Here is a 20,285-nt window from a genome sequence, read left to right as displayed (position 1 = left end):
TTGGAGTATTGGGTCTTACCAGTCAAAATCACAAAAATTTAACTGAATACTAAAACAATGAAACAAACAATGAAACATTCCCGGAATTCTAAAAAATTCCCGGGTTTTTCCCGGTTTTCTCCCGGATCAAAAAATTCCCGGGTTTTTCTCGGATCTCCCGGTTGTCCGGGTCGTATACACCCTGGACTATAATTCTATGAGTGGGATACCTATTTGAAATGAGATTCAAGTTTTCTTTGAACTGTTCAGCAACTATATCTTCCAAGTCGGAGGGTCAGTAAAACGACCCAATTAATAGTTTAGTGCAGCTGTCAAGTATAACCTCTACCCACACTATTTTGCAGGAACTATCTACTTCAATTTCACTACAAGGCAAACTACTTCTGACAGCAATAAATACTCCACCACCAATTGTATTTAATCTATCCTTTCTGAACACCGTTAGATTGTTAGAAAAAATTTCTGCTGAACTTTCTGTACCTATAACTATTTGAGCTTCAGTACTTTCTATTAGGGCTTGGCGCTCTGGTTCTATCCCAACACAGCTATGACAATTTACAACTACAATACTGATCGTTTCTACAATTAACTTACTGTGTATCACCTTCGCCCTTTTAGACAGATGCCCTTTCTGTGGTTCCCTGAGGCCCTCTAACCTAAAAACCCACCCAGTCCCTTCCACACAGCCCCCACTACCCGTGTAGCCCCTTCCTGTGTGTAGTGGACTCCTGACCTATTAAGCAGAGCCCGGAAACCCACCACCCGATGGCGCAAGTCAAGGAATCTGCAGCCTACATGATCACAGAACCGCCTGAGCCTCTGATTCAGACCCTCCACTTGGCTCTGCACCAAAGGACCACAGTCGGTTCTATTGACGATGCTGCAGATGGTGAGCTCCGCCTTAATTGGTTGGTTGCACCCTGTACTCATGGCATCCGGAAGCAGCCTTTCCACATCCAGAATGACTCTCCCCCCCCCCCCCCCCCCCCCCGTCCCCCCCGGTATACACATGGAGTGCACAATGGCTTCCTTCCCCTCCTTGGCAGCCATGTTCCTAAGGGGTCCCTTTATGCACCTAACGTTGGAGCTCCCAACTATCAGCAAACCCACCCCTTGTGAACACCCAGACCTTGCGGGCTGAGAAGCTTCCTCTGGAATATGGTGGATGACTGCATCTGGCTGAGACATCGTCAGCCACAGATAACGTCCGAAACCAGTTCGTTAAATGAACTGAGGAGGCCCTACAATCGGCCCCTCAGAAAGTTTTCTGTTGACTGCCATACTTCAGAATGATCTCCCACTTAACCATGGGTAAGGGGTCAACCTCAGTGCAGGCAGTGGACGGAACAGGGGAAACGTCGGACGTGATTGACGCAGTCTCTCGCATCCCCGCATCTGACCCTCGACAGTGATGCCCCTTGCCAGCAGCCTCAAGCTGTGAGACTGAAGCCAACGCAGCCTGGAGCTGTGAGCAAAGGGTCGTCAACTCAACCCACATCTGTACACAGCAATCACAGTTCCTATCTATTACTGCAGTCGCTCCCATTTGAAGCTCGTAAAAATATGCAACAATCAAACAGTATACTCAGCTTATTAGCAGCAGCTATTCAAAGTGCTCTCTCACTAACGGTCTAAGCAACACTGAGCTACACTAACCAAAACAAACAAAAGCCTGTATGATTCAAGGGTTGATATAAGGGTCAACAGCAATGGCGTTATGGCACGCTACACTGTTATTAAAATAAAAGCTTGTGCGTAGTAAGCACTCGAACATGCAAGAAATTACAAAAATAATCTAGTAACTACACAGGTTTCTGTAAATAAATAAGTTGCTCCTGCTGGAAGCTCATAAAAATATACAACAAACGAACAGTGTACTCGCCTTCTTAGCAGCAGGAACACAAGGTGCTCTGTCTCTGACAGTCTATCCAACACTCTTCAAAGTAAGGATTTGGGTTTATGAATAGACTTATTTCCATATATTCTGTTTTCTCTTGGTTAATCAAAAGCCTCATTTTGCTGCACTGTGCCTGAGAGATCTGTACATATCTTTCAGTTCTTCCTCAGTGTCATTCAGCAACACTATATCATCTGCATAAGCCAGGAGTTTTACTTCACCATGTTTGAATCTGAGATCATTGTATGGATGTAAATTACTCTCCCGAACCACTTTCTCTAATGCAAGGTTGAGGAGGACACATGAAACAATGTCTCCTTGTCGTAAGCCTGTTTTAATTAGAAAGTTGGGGAGGGGGGGGGGGGGGGAGATGTGGATCCTCTGAACTTGACTGCTGCTTGGGAGCCATCCATGCACAGTTGTATCATCCCAAAGATTTTACTGGGTATACTAAATTCTCGTAATGTGTTTTAGAGGCTATTGATAATTTGTTTACTGACAGACATAATGGTTTTACATATTTATTATTAGCATAGGTAGATGCTGAATTTCATTAAGGAAGAAATATATTGGGAAGCATAAGTTAGTGTCTCCTGCTGAAAGAATAGGTCTCTGCAGAACATTCTTGAATTCACACCATAAATAATTTGTCACTATAGCCAACACACACTGTGCAAGAGAACAACTACTGTATCGATATTTAAAACAATTCTCATTTATTCTTCAGCCTCAGTTGCACACTTTTACATGGATGACATGTTTTTCTCTCTCTGGATCATCTTAAGATCTATGTAAACTGTGTCAGCAATCCGATTTGTTTGTGTCAGAGCTTCATATTAGAGTACTGTGTTTAGCAAATATAATTTGCAACATACACTTTTTTACTTAGAAAACTTCAGACTGACTTGATGAGTTACCCCAGAACTGATCCCACATGACATAATGGAATGTTCGGTTGGTAGGTTGGGGGGACGATTAAGGAACTAGAAAGTGAGGTCATCATACCCTCATTTAAGGAGTTGTCTGTCTGGAGTTATTGACATCAGCCAGTATTTGATCAAATTGTGATATATGTAAAATGCATTACTGATGCCACAGATGAGGAGTAATTTAAAGAGAGGTGAAAGTATGCTCAATTGCAGCAAGAGGAACCTCCCTCATGCCAGAGATTGCCTCCTCCCCCCCCCCCCCCCCCCCCGCACACCCCACGCCTCTACAACCAGCTGCAGGGTTAAGACAGTAACAATAATTCCTTTCAGACATATGGTGAAGAGATCCATAATAGTAGAAAAGCTAAAAGCATATTGAGCATCAATCAGACCTACAACAATAGAATAAGTAGAGAAATGATCAGGTCAGCAGGTGAAAGGGTGCAGTCATGTGTCCACCTGGGCTCAGCATGCAGCAGTGGCACCCCTCCAACTGTCCCAGCCCTGATCTGCTATAGTCAAAGAGTTAAAAATGGGAATAGAACCCATTCTCTTGTAGGAAACATTAAAGCCTATTCATGTGCTCTTTTTTCAGCTAGTAATGTGTACAAGGAGTCCTTAAGGTTTTGCCTTCACTGAAGAGCTGTATGAGTAGGCACAATGAAAAAAATAAAAGTAAGGTGCAGCAGAAAAAAGTGATAAATGCACCTAAAAATAAATAAAACAGAGAGTGGCTGGCAGATGAGGTAGGACTGAGGTCCTCCCCAGGCCCAGTATATGTTCGATCTGAAAATTAAAACCACTTTCACAATGGAATCCAAGAACCATTTCAATTGGCCACACACTGTCTACTAACATTACAGGCAAAGAATCTGGAAGCTCATGCTTGGCCTGGAGAGCCAGAAGCAGGATGTGAGCTACTGTCTGTAAGGCTATGTAACCACAATGTGGGAGTGGCTAATTACACAAAGAAAAATTATGGGTTAATCTGTTATGAACAATGTGAAGGTGGCATGGGTGGTAGATTCCTACATGGAGGAAAGGGAGGAGAAGCCATGGAGGTGACAAACTTTAGGTCCTTGAAACAGATCAGTCCCAATTCACGGTCTAGGTAGTAATGAAGGAGTACATGGGAATATATGAGAAGTATACTCTAAGCAGGGTCAGTAGAGATTCCGGCAGAGGGTCTTGAGGCACATTCCAACTGGTAATCTGCCCAAGGGTGAGTGACAGGGGTCGATACTGTAGCTGACTCTCAGGATGGAGGGGTGGCTGCAGTGCAGGAAGTGGAAGGTTAATGCAGAATTTGCACGATAGTGATTGGTCAAAGAGACTTTACTTTATTTTACTCCTCCCAACTGCACATGGAGAGGACCAGGTGACCTGCAAGTTGATAGCCAGTGTCCAAACAATTAGCTGCGACACATCCGCCCAGCTTTGCTGACATGGGTGCTCTGTGTGCAGCACACACCCCCGTCATGTGAGCTGTGCCACATGTACCTTGCATCAGTGGTGCTAAAAGACAGCAGGGAATCTTGCTACAGTAGCCAGCTCTGATGAATGACTGCGCCCCAGCGGATATTGGCATGTGGTGCAGCAGCACTTACACCGTGATAGAGAAAGACGGCTGCCATACGTGGGATATGAGCAACTGCCCCTGAGCAGGAGTCCAGCTTGCTGCTGGAGTGAGCTTAGGATGTCCTGCAGAGCCGTAGCATAAGCCTGGGGAGTGGACTTAGTGCAGGAAGTAGGTATCAGCATGGAGACCCGAACCCGACACTGCTGCTGGTTGTGGTCCCCTCATCTGGCATAGCCCCCATGTCCTGGTAGAGATGCTGAGTTGCAGATGAATCTGCTACCATAACGACAACTATTTAAATAGATAGCAGTGCACCTGTCATGTGAAAGTGCTGCTTGTAGTCCATTTTCAACAACACTAATGAAACCTGTTGGTGGAGAAATCACCTTGTCTGTACTGCAAGAAGTATGTGTTACTGATTCACTGAGCAATCCTGGTCAGTCTTGCAATAACTGAAGAGCTCTATCACTGTAATTGAAATGCAAACAGCACACACTCACCAGCTACCAGCTTCTGCTGCAACATTTCAATACATATTCCCACAGATTGGCCCATAAATAGTAGTGCACTAAACTATCCTCCTCCACAAGAAGAGCTGTCCCAAAGGTCCCACCTGAGATCGCATCACATTGTGCTTTTACATGTTTACATCCTGCCAGTCATGCACCCTCGGCAATTCTCTCTATACTCTCACAGCTTATTCTGTGGTCTCACATCGTCCACCACTCTATGGAATAAATTTCTTATCAACACTCACCCTCTCACTATTCACTACAGCTTTCATCAACTTTGAATCTCTTCTTGAGTTGCTTAATCTCCCAACATCTCCAAAAGGCTCCACACCCAGCTCATTATTTTAAATACTAAAAAACATTTCCACTACCAGACACCTTGCCCTGCTTGTGCAGCCAAAACTTCAAACTCTCCATTCCACATTTACAAACTAAAAATAACAATGGAGAACTCTCTCCCTCTTAATAAATAATCCTTAACATATCACCTTCTCAGCATCCTATCTATGTGTCTATCCAGTGTTTTTTTTTTAAAAAAACCTAGAAAACATATTCTTAAACCTACCCTCACATAAGACCCACATATGATACTACCACTTAATACTGCAACAGGTAGCCCCACTTACCTCTCTCACTTTAGTGGTTGTTGCAAACTGAATTCCCCTTGTAATGAATGCTTGGATTTCTAGTACTCCTGCTCGCAAAAAAGCAACCGCCTGGCACATAGTGGTACAATATCATATGAATTACGCCTTAGTGTCTTTTTACACTGTTTAGCTGGTTTGTCCAGTACAACAAATGCATCTCATGACAGCTTTATACTGGCAACAGTTTCCCATTGTTGAAGTTAACTTTCGCATGTTGTTTAGCCAGAATATTTATTTTCAGGTTTGCCTCACACCTTCACATAGTTTATGACCATTGTGTCAGCAGGTGCTCTGCAAGGTTGTGACCCAGTACTCGCACTACTGTTACATTCCATACCTCTAGCATACACTCCTCAACCGATTCAGCCCTGTCGGCTTCATCACTAACTTCATGAACTTGTTTCCTCTTCCTTTCCCTCTGTTCACCCTGCTTCTAAGGAAACACACACATCTGCACTGTTTCTTTCCCAACATCTGCAAAATAACTATCAACAACTTCTTTTGCATTTCCCACAGTACCTAAAAATAAAATAACTTTGTCTGCAGTTCTGCTCAGCACAGCACAAAAATCAATGGCATATGCATTTACCAATACATCTGGCACAGGTTCCACAGCCTCCAAACAACACTCATCACATCCAAATAGGATAGATATCACTGACTTAAATCATTCATGTTGCTATCCCCATATTTAACCACATCATAATAATACTTATTACTTCAACCTACTACTCTGAGTGGCTGTCCATAAGTACTACTTCACCCAATGAAAACAATTAATAATCCTGGTCTCACCACCTGAATCACTGCACATTTTACTATGTTACATTGCTCTTCAATGAGCCACATCCACTGGCACATACTGCAGAACTTAACATTCTTGTTTACACTCCACAGAACACTGTCTGCAACTACCTGCCACACACCGAGCTTGCCACGATACTTGCAGTCAAATAAAAACATAAACAAACAAACAGACTGCACCCATCCCACCATAAGCTGTTAAAACTGCAACACTGCAGCAGTCTAGACATCATCTTCATCCACAGATGCCAGTTGAAGGTCTCGCCGATTCTTCTGCTCTCACCATACGACATGGTGACAGGGTCAAAGACTGCACTCCTGACACCAAATATCAGCGACCCCAGGGGTGGCTACACTGCAGTATGGTAGGTAGCGGAGAGCTGATGCAGGATTGCAGGTCAGTGATTGTCCTCAGAGACTTGTCTGTCAAAATTAGCACTTTATTTTACTCAATACATCTATGCTTTGTAGGCATGGAGTAGTGACCATGCCCCTCACTGCACTTGGAATGTACCAAGTGATCTGCGAGATGACAGCCTGGGTCCAGCCAGCTGGTTGCAATATGTGCACCCTGCTTTGATAACACCAGTGCAGCACACAACCCCATCAGAAGTCATGCCCTAGTACCTTGGGTCAGTGGTGCTTGAAGATGGGAGGGAATCTTGCTATGGTAACCACCTCTGTGATGAATGAGTTGCATCCCAGCAGCCGTAGGCATGTGGTGTGATGCCACCTCCACTGCGATGGCTGAAGATAGCTGTCATGCAAGGGATAAGACCTGCTGCCTACTGGGCAGGAGTGAGCCTGGAATGGCCCAGTAAGTCCAGGGAGTGGATGTAGTGCACGAAGTAGATACCATGACAGAAGCCTGAACCTGAGACTGCTGCTGGCTGCTCCATGTGTCTCCTCATCTACTGTAACCCCACTCCTTACAGAACTGCTGGGCTGTGAATGAATTTGCTACCAGAATGAAAACTATTTAAACAGGGTAGCAGCACACCTGTTATGCCAATGTGCCACTTCGTCACATTTTCAACACTACTATAACCCATCAATGAAGAAATCCCCTTGCCTGTACTGCATGAACAGTGCATTACTACTGTACTGGCAGATTTCACTGAGCAAGCCTGGTCTACCTTGCAGTAATTCAACAGCTATGTCACAGTAATCTAAATCCTGACACCTCACACTCACCAGCTACCAGCACCTGCTTCAATACGTCAGCTGCATATTCCCACAGATTTGCCTATAATGTAGTAGTGGCATTACAATACATTTGTATCCAAAAAGAAATTGATATGTCAAGTGATTAAGAAACTGTCATAAGGTGATTGAGAAAATGAACAAGAGTTGATATAGTCAAGTGACTGGGTAAGATGGCTCCTTCAGAGAGGAGATGACCTACCAGACTAGTCCAAAATGCACCAATGGTCAGTCTTACACCATGTTAATGTAATGGGTCCAATAATTTCGAAGCTGAAGGTACCACTAAAGCAAAAATCTGGCAACCATAGACCACACAAGACCCGACCAGGTCCCAGCAAATACTGGTGAAAAGCTGTGACAATGTCTTTGGTCTACCATGGTACCGTAATCCACACCCCAAGAGGCATGACTGTTTAAAGCTGCCATTCAAGCCAAGGATACAGACTGTGATCTGTACCAAATGTCAAGGTCATCAACATACAGCACAGGGATGACCACAGGTCCAACAGAGGTTACTAGCCCACTGATAGCAATGAGGAAGAACGTAACACTCAGCACAGAGCCCTGAGGAACACTGTTCTCTTGGATCCATGAGGAGTTGTGCAATATGCAAACTCTAACCTGAAACAATCAGTGAGATAAACATTGACAATATTCTATAGGGCAGCTCAGGAGCCCCAGTCATGGAGGGTACTTAAAATGTGATGCCATCAAATAGTGCAGCATGCATTATGTAGATAAAAATGACTGCAATGTGATGTCCACATTTAGAAAAAGCCTGTCAGACTGCTGGTTCCAACCTAACCAAATAGTCTGTTGTGGGTTATCCCTCCTGGAAACAACAGTGATATGGGGCACACGGCCACGATTCAAGAAAACAGCACAACTGAGCTATCATCCTTTCTAGCAGTTTGCAGAATGCGTTGGTTATGGTAATAGGTTGGTAGCTGTTGATGGACACTGGATTTTTGCCCAGTTTAAGGATTAGGATGATGACACTATCTCTCCAGTGTGGAGGCAACACACTTTCCATTCAAATAAGGTTGAAGCCCCTTAGTAGATGGTAGATGGAGTCTGTGAGTCACATTCACATGTTGGATCACCTGATTATGAATCAAGTAAGGGCCAGCCCTTGACCAAGAAGTCAAGGGCCTGAAACAGTTCCCAGTCACTGTCAGGTTCATTATATAATTCAGGATTATGGTGGGAGGGAGGGGGGGGGGGGGAGGACACGGGGATATCTTCAACTTTTTTTATGCATTCAAAAGATAACCAAGTAATAAAAGGAAGCCAATGCTGTCACAAAGTGAATCCGTGATACATCGATAAAAACATCACCATGAAGAAAGATACCCTGAACAATTATCTATCTGTGGCAACCAAGCAGACAACCGTTCTCAAGGAAGAGATGTTGTATTCCCAGCATTCCTTCTTACTTTGTTTAATCAGTTAGCAAGCCTTTGCACAGATCCACTTAAAAGTGATGAGGGCAGTAGGTGAAGGATGCCATTTGAGATGTTGGAGGGCCATTCAACACTGGTGAAAAGCTGTGACAATGTCTTTAGTCTACCATGGTATTGGCTGCCAATGGAACGTGCCCTAATAATAGAGAATTGTGGTTTCAGTGGCAAGGTTGATAACACTGAGGCAGTCTCCGAAAATCTTACCGACGCAGTCTGACAGTGGGGACGAAGTTTATAGTAGAGGAACAGAACTACCAGTTGGCTCTTTGAGAGCCCAATATGGCAAATGGTCTGTTGGACAGTGACAAATAAGTAATGGGATTACTGGAAAGTGATCATTGGCACAAAGATTGTGATGTAACAACAATTGTAGTGAATCCACAAGACTGGAGGAACAGATCACAAGGTCCATAGCCGAAAAGGTGGCATGAGTGGCACTGAAGTGAGTAAGTGTACTATTATCGATGAGACACGGATCAAGACTGGAAAAATGTAGGTTAATCAGAAGGCCCCCACCAGATAACATGGTACTCCCCCACAGGGGGTGGTGTGTGTTGAAATTGACAAATAGGAGAAAAGGGAGAGGGTGCCGCTGAATCAAGGTGTTCATCTTAAGATAAGAAAGTGCTCTGCTTGGAGGTAAATAAATGTTACAAATGGTGATCACTCGGGCCAGTTTCATTCTAAGTGCTATATCTTCCAGTGTGGTATTGCAGATCTGGCACATGACAGTAATATATACACCAGTTCCACTGAAACATCATGTTAAGGGTGTCCTAGCTAGATGTGATGTTAAGGGTGTCCTAACTAGGTGTGACGAGGCCAAGGCAATAATAGGTCACACACAGGATCACTGTCTGTCGCCAGTGGGAGGGGGGGAGAACATCGACAAATGTAGATTCAGAGTTCCCTAAGCTTTTGACACCTCTGACGTCACTGGAGTAGCCGTCTTCCTTCTATAGAAGGTCCAGACTTTTGATTGGAGACGTTTTAAACTTCACTTCAGTCACTGTAGTGTTCACAGTATAAAATTTATATCTATGCACCAAATCCATGCAACCACTGGATATCACTTTCATCACAGCTAGGACAGATGTACAGAGTCTGTGGAGGAGGAAATGTCAGCTAGGGGTTGGGGTTGTTTGGGGAAAGAGACCAAACAGCGAGGTCCTCGGTCTCATCGGATTAGGGAAGGACGGGGAAGGAAGTTGGCCGTGTCCTTCCCAGCATTTGTCTGGAGCGATTTAGGGAAGTCACTGTAAACCTGAATCAGGATGGCCAGATGCAGGATTGAACCGTCGTCCTTCCAAATGCAAGTCCAGTGTGCTAACCACTGCGCCGTCTCGCTAGGTCAGCTAGTGTGAGAGTGAATGTACAGTACCTTGAGGAGTATAGACAATTTAAAGAAGAGTTCATCTGTACTTATGAAAGTTTTGAGAATGCTCTAGGAAAAAATCTACAGAGTAAGTCTGGAAGATGAGAAAATAAAGGTAGACCATACTGAGAATGAGATGAACTGGAGGTTCCCACAAAGTACTTACAGAGGAAGAAACTGACTTCTCAACAGCGCCTGTGAATGGCATTTTATTTATGTGACCAATACCTTCTACTGAAGGATGCGATTGTTTAAAATATGCATTTGCTAAGAATATATGATTTCAGTTTTTATCATTCTTAATTCTGATGTTTCTTCAATGTAACAGAAATAAAAAATCTACAGTTATTTATTGTTCCAATTAATTATCTCAAAAATGGATGAACCAAATTCCTTAGATTTTGAAAAAAAAAACAAAAAAAAAAAACAAATTGATCGGTCTCACCCCAAAACAAGTAACAAGTATGAGATTGCCCCCTCTTATTTTTTCTGACCGTCTGATACAAGGGAAAAGTACAACAACTTTTTTCCGATGTCTTTCACCTGTAGGAAGCAAAAATCTAAAACAATGATATAAGTCTATCCTTTTCCATGATAATTCAGAAATATAATGAAAACTTACATCAATGAGTGAAACAAGAATCTCCCAGGCTAGCAATCATTTTATTCAGACTTTGATTAGGTTATGTTCCGCTTTTAAGGTATCCTTGGAAGAGTGAAGGAACACATTTTACTTCCAACATCTGTGGAAATCTTGTGACTCGATTTCGACAGCTGGGTAACACACTGAGCCAATGGTGACAGTCATCAGAATTTTGTTGTGTTAGTGAATTAGTAGGCAATTAATTATAAAATTAAGATTTGCTTTTACTTACTAATTGTGCTGTGTAATTGTACAGTGCTCTCACAACCTTCACCTTTCCTGTAAATCAATGAAAGCAAACATTAGGAAACAGGAATCTGGAACTTTAAAGTTTAATACAGTTTATCCTTTAGGATTAAGCTGGATGTGTATCGATATTCTTAAGAAAAATTCTATGTGCTGAGCTGAACTATTAATGGACTGTGAGAAATCAGCAGCAGGCAGACACAACTACAATTAAAAAAATTTCTGTTGACTACCAACTTAGCTCACAGCACTCATGCTTCAAGATCCTAGTTTCTTGATTAGCAAATTGTAAGATATCTATATCTTGAATAAATCACCAGCTGACTTCTTTAATGATGGTTTATTCCAAAGACCAACAACAGCTACAACACTGTACTTAAGCAATAGTGAATAACACTCCTAAGTTATCTATTTGACAGGCTACCTGTTTCCAAATTCATTGCTCAGCACAAAGTACAAGAAAGATAGTTTTAAAGATAATATAAAAGACCCTTCACATAAATGTGGCTGACTGATGACTGATAAATGGTAGATGAAAGGGTTATTTTGATATCCATTAAATTCTTAACTGTTTGTGGATATGTCACATTGATACAAAACTTTCACAGCATTTATGTTTATGCCAGAGGAAATTAATGGCAGGTAATCTGCAAATCTATCATTGCTACGTAAGCAACAGCAATACCCCTCATTCCCATGGATCCCCCAAGTATAACAACATTCTCTTTCATTCTGTGTATTCAGCAGAGTATTAAGTCCACCTCTGTGGCTGAGTGGTCAGCATGTCTGACTTTCATGTGGAGGAACCAGATTCTATTCCCAGTACTTCCAGGGATTTTTGTTTGGTGGGAGATCAGGAAAATGGGGTTCCACTAAGCCTTGTGGTGTCAAATGAGGAGCTATTTGAATGGCAAGTAGCAGTTCCAAGGTCTAGGAAGTTAATGTGCTGGCCATATGCCCCTTCATACAGTATCCAAATGACATTAGCAGGAGAAGATGGCACAACAGCCAGTCAGCACTACATGGTCCAGCAGGGCCAGAGAGAAGAGCTCACAGGAGAGTGTTGTGAACATTATGCATCATCTACTTTGCCTTGAGGGTACACAGAAAGTATAAGCTGATGAGAAATTTCTCTCAATGACAACACTTCATCCCCTCAAACGCCTTTAATTATTTTTTTGTTGCCTCAGGATTCCACAGACAGCATGTTATGAAATCTTCTCAGACACTCAATAAATCAATTTCCATGAAAACACTCCTTTGGATTTCAAGCTGCTGCACAATACTGACATTTCGTAGAAGCAGTATGATATTCATAGTTTCACTTTGCATATAATATACACAAAGGGTGTTCCGAGAGGAATGGTCAGTATTCAGGGATATGGCAAGAACCACCATTTGAAGAAAAAAAGGCTAGTAAAGATGGGCCCTAAAATGCATACTGTCACACGGGGTGAAGTTGACTGATTTTAGACTTTAAACTTAACCATCTTAGTTTTCCACTTAAAGTTATTTCTGTGAGACACAGTTGTAAAACAGCTAGGCTATATTTTTTCAGTTCATACAATTTAAATTTTTATGCATGCACCATTTTCCACTGACAACTGTGGGGTGCAACAAACAAAACTGCAACCTACATGGCAAATTCATAAGTTAATGTACATATAGTTGCACTTATGTGCTGTTACTTTAAAAAAAAACATTTTATGTTAACTTTTCAGTCAACTTCACCCCAGCAGCCAACTTCATCCCATTTGACGGTACCTTAAGAGCTAGGAGTAGGCCTACTTCTTTGTCTTCGATACACTGCACCACTAGACTGTCATAGATATTTGTTGCTACATCCGCTGCATCACACTTTTGCTGCATTCATTAAGTCTCATTCTTCCCACATTCATGAGTGTTTAAAGAACCCTTGAGAAAAAATGATTTACTTCACCCCAGTTCCACCATGAAGTTGTATAGTTTTATTTAAGTGTCTATAAATAGGTAAGTATAATAAACTGACTTTTGTTAATGCTCTAGTTGTTGTCAAGAAGGGTCAATGCACAACAAACATATGGCCTAGGCACAGAAGTTGTTTTATGCCCAGTCACATGAACTAAAGTTTCAGCTCATTAAAAAAGTTAAAAAAATCAGGCCTCTGGAAAGCAATCAGTATTTAGACAGAGGTTTGAAATATGGTACGTTTCATTATTGCCATGAATTAAGAACTTTTGAGCAGTAAATATAATATTTTTCAATATTTTAAATGCTTTAGCGATGACAACCATTTATAATGTGCTGAGTTTCATCCACCTGACATCTTGTGCATGAAGTTCAGCATAAAATAAACCTGTTTTACTACAAAAAAAGGTACTAGACTCGAAGATGACAGCTAAGACTGTTGAAATCAGTAGTTTGGAAAAAAAATTGTGTGTTTGAATGGTTGTTAACAACTGCAAAACAAATCTCTTCTACTGCAAGCTCTTTGCTTTCCATATTTTGGAAGCATATAGTTTAGATCAAAACAAGGAAAGACTGTAGAGTAAAATTCATACCTTAAGAGCTATGGTTGGTTGGTTGGTTGGTTCAAAGAGGGGGTGAAGGGACCAAACTCAAGGTCATCGGTCCCTTGTTCCGATTAAAATAATTACACAACGGAACGAAGAAAAGAAAGGATATGTACAGCCCAATGACAGGAAAAAGGAAGAACCAGAAGAACAACAGGACAACCAACGCTACTATGGACAAAAGAAAGAAAAGAAAACCACAGAGAGAAACAAGAAACAAGTAGAAGGGATAAAACAAGAGAGCAGATGACCGTGGCTGGCTGACCACGAGAATAAAAAGGAAAAACCAGCCACTCTGTGACACATTAAAACATCCACCCTAAAAGTATTAGAATGGAGAACACAAAGGGACAAAGGACATTCACAAAAACCTATATAGAACGATAAAACCCACCATCACATATAAAACGTAAAACTAAATTAGCCAATGAGGCATTGTCAGTTAAAATTAATGGCAACAAGTCCGAAAGGAGGACAGCTCACCAAGATATGGGCCACTGTCAGCCAGGCGCCGCACCGACCAGGTGGGTCATCATGGCGCAGGACATAGCCATGTGTCACCCAAGTGTGGCCAATGTGGAGCCAGCAGAGAACCAGAGAGTCCCTGCTAGAGGCCCTCATGGAGGACTGCCACACATTCATAGTCTCCTTAATGGCGCACAGTTTGTTGTGCATACTGAGGTTACGCCATTTCATCTCCCAAAGCCGCAAAACCTTGCGGCATAGTACTGCACACAGGTCAGTTGCAGAGAAGCCAATCTCCATAAACGGTTTCCACGTAGCCTGTTTGGCCAGCCAGTCGGCAAGTTCGTTGCCTGGGATTCCGACGTGACTTAGGGTCCAGATAAACATCACTGAATGACTGGTCTGTTCCAGGGCATAGATGAACTCCTGGATGGCCGCTACCAAAGGCTGATGAGGGTAGCACTGGTTGATAGCTTGTAGGCTGCTCAAGGAGTCAGTACACAGAAGAAACGACTCCCCAGGGCACGAACGGATGTGCTCAAGAGCATGAGATATAGCTACCAGTTTGGCAGTGAAAACACTGCAGCCTTCAGGCAAGGAAAGCTGTTCAATATGTCCTCCTTCAACATACACGAAGCAGACGTGACCATCAGCCATCGAGCCGTCTGTGTAAACCACCTTGTGGCCTCGGTACATGTCAAGAATCGAGAGGAAGTGGCAACAGAGAGCCGTGACGTTAGCCGAGTCCTTAGGGCCATAGAAAGGTTCAGGTGAAGCCGCGGCATAGGTGTACATCATGGAGGTGTACGTGAATGGATCCCAAGTATAGGTGGTAAATGCAAGGACTCCAGTTTGGAAAGAAGGGATCAGACACAAACTGTAATTGGAAGCCCTGCAATTGGAAGCCCTGACGGCCGCCGATGTGGGAGATGAACCGCCGTGGGTGAGAAAAGGAGACAGTGATTTGGATATGCAGGAGAACTACTAATGTATGCAACGTAACTGACCAGCAATTGTGCACACCTAACCTCCAATGGAGGGACTCCGGCCTCCACAGGAACACTGGTCACCGGACTCATCCTAAAAGCTCCTGTCGCTAGGTGTATGTCACAGTGGTGCACTGGGTCGAGAAAACGCAATGCTGAGGGCACCGCTGAACCATAAACGAGACTCCCATAGTCAATGCGGGATTGAACAAGGGCTCTGTAGAGCTGCAACAGCATAGACCGATCTGCACCCCAGTCGGTGTTGCTCAGGCAACGGAGGGCATTGAGGTGTTGCCAGCACTTCCGCTTAAGCTGATGAAGGTGAGGAAGCCAAGTCAATTGGGCATCGAAGACCAGTCCTAAGAATCAATATGTCACCACTACAATGAGCAGATCATCATTAATGTAAAGTTCTGGTTCTGGATGAATAGTACAACACTGACAGAAGAGCATAACATACAACTTCGCGGCCGAAAACTGGAAACCGTGGGCTAGAGCCCATGACTGCACCTTATGGATGGTCCCTGTAGGTGCCATTCAGCAACACCAGTACTTGTGGAGCAGTACGAAATGCAGAAGCCGTCTGCATACAGAGAAGGTGAGAAGCACAGCCCTACAGCTGCTGCTAGACCATTAATGGCCATTAAAAACAGAGACACACACAATACAGAGCCCTGCGTGACACCATTCTCCTGGATATGGGGGGAACTATGGGAGGCACCAACTTAGACACAGAAAGAATGAAGCAACATGAAATTTTGGATAAAAACTAGGAAGCGGGCCTTGGAGACCCCACTTATATAATGTGGCAAGGATAGCACGTCGCCAGGTGATGTCATACTCTTTTCGTAAATCAAAAAAGATGCCAACCAGGTGTTGGCATCTGGAAAATGCTGTTCGGATGGCAGTATTGAGGGACACAAGATTACCAGTGGTAGAGCGACCCTGGCAGAAGCCTCCCTGAGATGGAGCCAGCAGGCCACATGACTCCAGGATCCAACCCAACTGCCAACACATCATACATTCCAGCAGCTTACAAAGAAAACTGGTGAGGCTCATGGGCCGATAGCTATCCACATCATATGAGTTTTTACCGGGTTTGAGCACCGGAATGATGGTGCTCTCCTGCCATTGCGATGGAAAGACGCCACTGCACCAGATCCAGTCGAAGATGACGAGGAGATGTTGCTTATGGTCAAATGAGAGATGTTTAATCATCTGACTGTGGATCGGATCGGGCCCAGGAGCTGTGTCAGAGAAATGTGCAAGGGCACTGAGGAGCTCCCACTCGGTAAATGCGACATTATAGGATTCACAGTAGCATCTAGTGAACAAGAGGACTTTCCCTTCCAGCTGCCGTTTGAGTGTGCGAAAAGCTGGGGGGTAATTTTCCGACGCAGAGGCTCGAGCATAGTGCTCAGTAAAGTGCTCGACAATCATGTTTGCGTCAGTAGATAACATACCACTTGTGTTAACACCGGGAACACCTGTTGGGGGGTCTAGTACCCAAAAAGACATTTGACCTTTGCCCAGACTTGGGAAGGTAATGAGTGGCACACAATGGTCAGGACATATCTCTCCCAACACTCCTGCTTCCACCATTTGATAAACTGGCGAATGCGGGCACGGAGCCATTTAAAGGCTATGAGTTGCTCCAGGGAAGGATGCCACTGTAGAGCTCGCCGACGCTCCTTAATTGCTTCAGCAACTTCCAGCGACCACCAAGGGACTGCCTTTTGCCAGGGGCACTCTATACAGCGAGGGATCGTGTTTTCTGCCACAAAAACGACTGTTGCAGTCACCTGCTCAACGATCACACTGATGTTCCCGTGTGGGAGAGAATCAATGCTGACAGCAGAGGTGAAAGTTTCCCAGTCTGCCTTGTTTAAGGCCCATCTGGGCAGGTGTCCATGGGCCTGACACCGGGCAATGACAGGAAGAAGGGGAAGTGGTCACTACCATTCAGGTTGTCATGTGCTCTCCAGTGGATCGATGGGAGAAGTCCTGGGCTGCAAATTGATAAATCAATGGCCGAGTAACCACCATCAGCCACACTGAAATGTGTGGTGGCCCCAGTATTTATGAGGCAGAGGTTGAAATGAGACAGTGAAGTATCGACATCTCTGCCTTGGCCAATAAGCGTGGTGCCATCCCACAAGGGGTTATGGGCATTAAAATCTCCCGAAAGTAGGAAAGGTTTAGGGAGTTGATCAATCAATGCAGCTAGTACATTCAGGAGAAGAGGAAGATATACATTGCAGACAGTTATTGTGTATGTAGTCCTTATTCTGACAGCCACAGCTTCAAGAGGGGTTTGAAGGGGCACAGGTTCAAACAGACCGAGTTTAGGACATAAACACAAACTCCACCTGACACTTGATTATAGTCTCTACAGTTCCTGTAGTATCCCTTATAGCCACGGAGGGCAGGGATCTGCATTGTCGGGAACCAGGTTTCCTGGAGGGCAATACAGATAGCAGGTGTAAAGCTTAACAGTCATTGTAGCTCAGCCAGGTGGTGGAAAAAACTGCCACAATTCCACTGGAGGATGACATCATCGTGAGACTAGGAAGACATGGAACAATCGATGAGGCAGTTTACACCTCATGGTCACCTGCTGCCACTGACTTTTTGCCTGAGCAGTCTATATCCATTGTGTCTAAGGGTTCAGCAAGATCTAGGTACTCAGCGGATGCCAAAATCTCCACATCTGCAGACACAGAGCTTGTAGGTAGCGGTGGTGTGGGTGCCACCACAGTTCCCTTGGTCTTGGGGACCTTCTTTTTGGAGTTGTCTCGCTGCTCCTTGGGTTTCCCTGGCTGGGAGGACTTCACTGATTCAGTGTCCGAGACTGAGGATAGGCATGAAGCCCTACAACCAGCTGCTTTTGGGCTCTTCAGCCACTGGCGGGTGTCATCTTTCCAACCAGAAGAAAACTGGGAAGGGAGTGACACAGGGGGCCCCTTACCAGCGAGAGGAGCCAAAGAAGACTTACGCACCTCTGGCTCAGAAGTGGGGAATGATATCCCCAATGGTTGGGGGGGGGGGGGGGGGCTCCCAAAATAGGTGGTGCAGGAGCAAGAGGAAGGGAAGTGCCCTCCACCATAAAAGGGGCAGGTGTAGACTTCTGGTTCTGAGAGGTGACAGTAATGCGAGGAACTGATGGGGCGACAACTGTTCTCGTAGCGGCGGCGTAAGAGATGGTCATAGCCACAGGATGTAGGCGCTCAAATTTCCTCTAGGCCTCAGTGTAGATCAGTCGCTCCAGGGTCTTATATTCCACGATTTTCCTCTCTTTCTGTAAAATCCTGCAGTCTAGCAAGCAAGGTGAATGACGCTCTCTGCAGTTGACACAGATGGGAGGCGGGGCACACTGAGTATTGGGATGTGATGGACGTCCACAATCTCGACATGTAATGCTGGAAGTACAGCGCGAAGACGTATGGCCGAACTTCCAGCACTTAAAGCACCACACCTGGGGAGGAATATATGGCTTCACATCACAGCGGTAGACCGTCACCTTCTTGGGCAATGTCTCACCCCCAAGACGAAGGCACTAGTGTCAACCTGATTATCCCTCGGACCACGATGGACATGCCGGACGAAATGAACACCTCGCGACTCTAAATTGGCGTGCAGCTCATCGTCAGACTGCAAAAGAAGGTCCCTGTGGAATATAATACCCTGGGCCATATTTAAGCTCTTATGGGGTGTGATGGTAACAAACATCCCCCAACTTGTCACAAGCAAGTAATGCTTGTGACTGGGCAGAGGATGCTGTTTTTATCAAGACTGACCCAGAGCGCATTTAGGACAAGCCCTCCACCTCCCAAAACTTGTCCTCCAAATGCTCCACAAAAAACTGAGGCTACATGGACATGAAAGATTCCTCATCAACTCTCATACATATGAGTTACTGGGACAAAGAAGCTTCACTGCCATCCTTCGACTGGCATTCCTCCCTTGGTGTGGCCAGGGAGGGGAACGATTTGGGGTCATATTTCTTAGCATTGAAGTTAGACTTTGCCCATTTTGAGACTGCTGGTGGTGGACCACCAGCAAGAGATTACGTACTACACTTCATGGCGTGTCATCTGCCTTGATGCCACCTGCTCCGACCAGGGACCCACCCCAAGGGCACCACCCAGCCTCAGCAAGGGCCACCTGTCAGGATGGCCATTACCGGGAGTCCCCATGCCCCAGGGAGATGGGCATCTACTCCATGGCATATGTGGGGAGTTGGCACAAGAATCAGCAGAGCGATCCCTGTGTTGTCAGGGTACATGGTGGCCCGTCACAACTGACTGGCTACCATGCTGGATATGAGGTGCTAAGAAGTCCATGGTCATCGTTGGCGCAGAAAGCTACACTGCATAGTGCATGGTGGAAAACACACCCAGGAAGGTGTCCTCACCCAAGAGATGGAGAATGATTGGTTGGTTGGTTTAATAGAGGGTGGAAGGGACCAAACTACGAGGTCATCGGTCCCTTGTTCCTAATAAAACAATGCCACAAGTGTGAGAGCAAAACGGACGAGAGATATAACACAAAACGGAAAGAAAGGAAAAACTACAAGAACAAAGGAAAGGCAGCAAACACTAAAAGGAGCAGAAGAGGACAAGAAAACAACAGAAAGACACTAGAACCAGAAGAGAGTAAAACAAGAAAGCAGATTACACTGGCTGGCCGACCACAAGAATAAAAAGGAAAAGCCAGCCACTCGGCAACACATTAAAACTTCCACCCTAAAAGCACTAGGATGGAGGACACAGAGGGACAAAGGACATGCGCTAAAACCTACATAGTAGTAAAAAACCCAGTCTCATGGATAAAATGTAAAACTAAAGCTGCTGCTGAGGCACCGTCGCCCAACACCGAAGGTAGGGAGGTGGGAAAATTAAAAGTCTGCCGAAGAGCGGCTAAAAGTGGGCAGTCCAGCAAGAGGTGGACGACTGTCATTTGGGGGCCACAGTGACACAGA

At 44.6% G+C, this 20,285-nt stretch overlaps 1 protein-coding gene across 1 annotated transcript in view; it reads right to left on the bottom strand.

The window, feature by feature from the left end:
- The window catches only part of LOC124612823 (osteoclast-stimulating factor 1-like), a 67,173-nt gene that overhangs the window by 28,183 nt on the left and 18,705 nt on the right, over positions 1-20,285 (bottom strand). The window contains exon 2 of the mRNA XM_047141244.1: positions 11,288-11,334. Within this exon, the coding sequence (XP_046997200.1) occupies positions 11,288-11,334 (47 nt within the window). The remainder of the gene's footprint in view (positions 1-11,287; positions 11,335-20,285) is intronic.

The sequence above is a fragment of the Schistocerca americana genome, chromosome 4 (genome assembly GCF_021461395.2).
Source record: "Schistocerca americana isolate TAMUIC-IGC-003095 chromosome 4, iqSchAmer2.1, whole genome shotgun sequence".
In the NCBI taxonomy this organism is placed as follows: Eukaryota; Metazoa; Arthropoda; class Insecta; order Orthoptera; family Acrididae; genus Schistocerca; species Schistocerca americana.
This window is presented reverse-complemented; position numbering and strand designations above follow the sequence as displayed.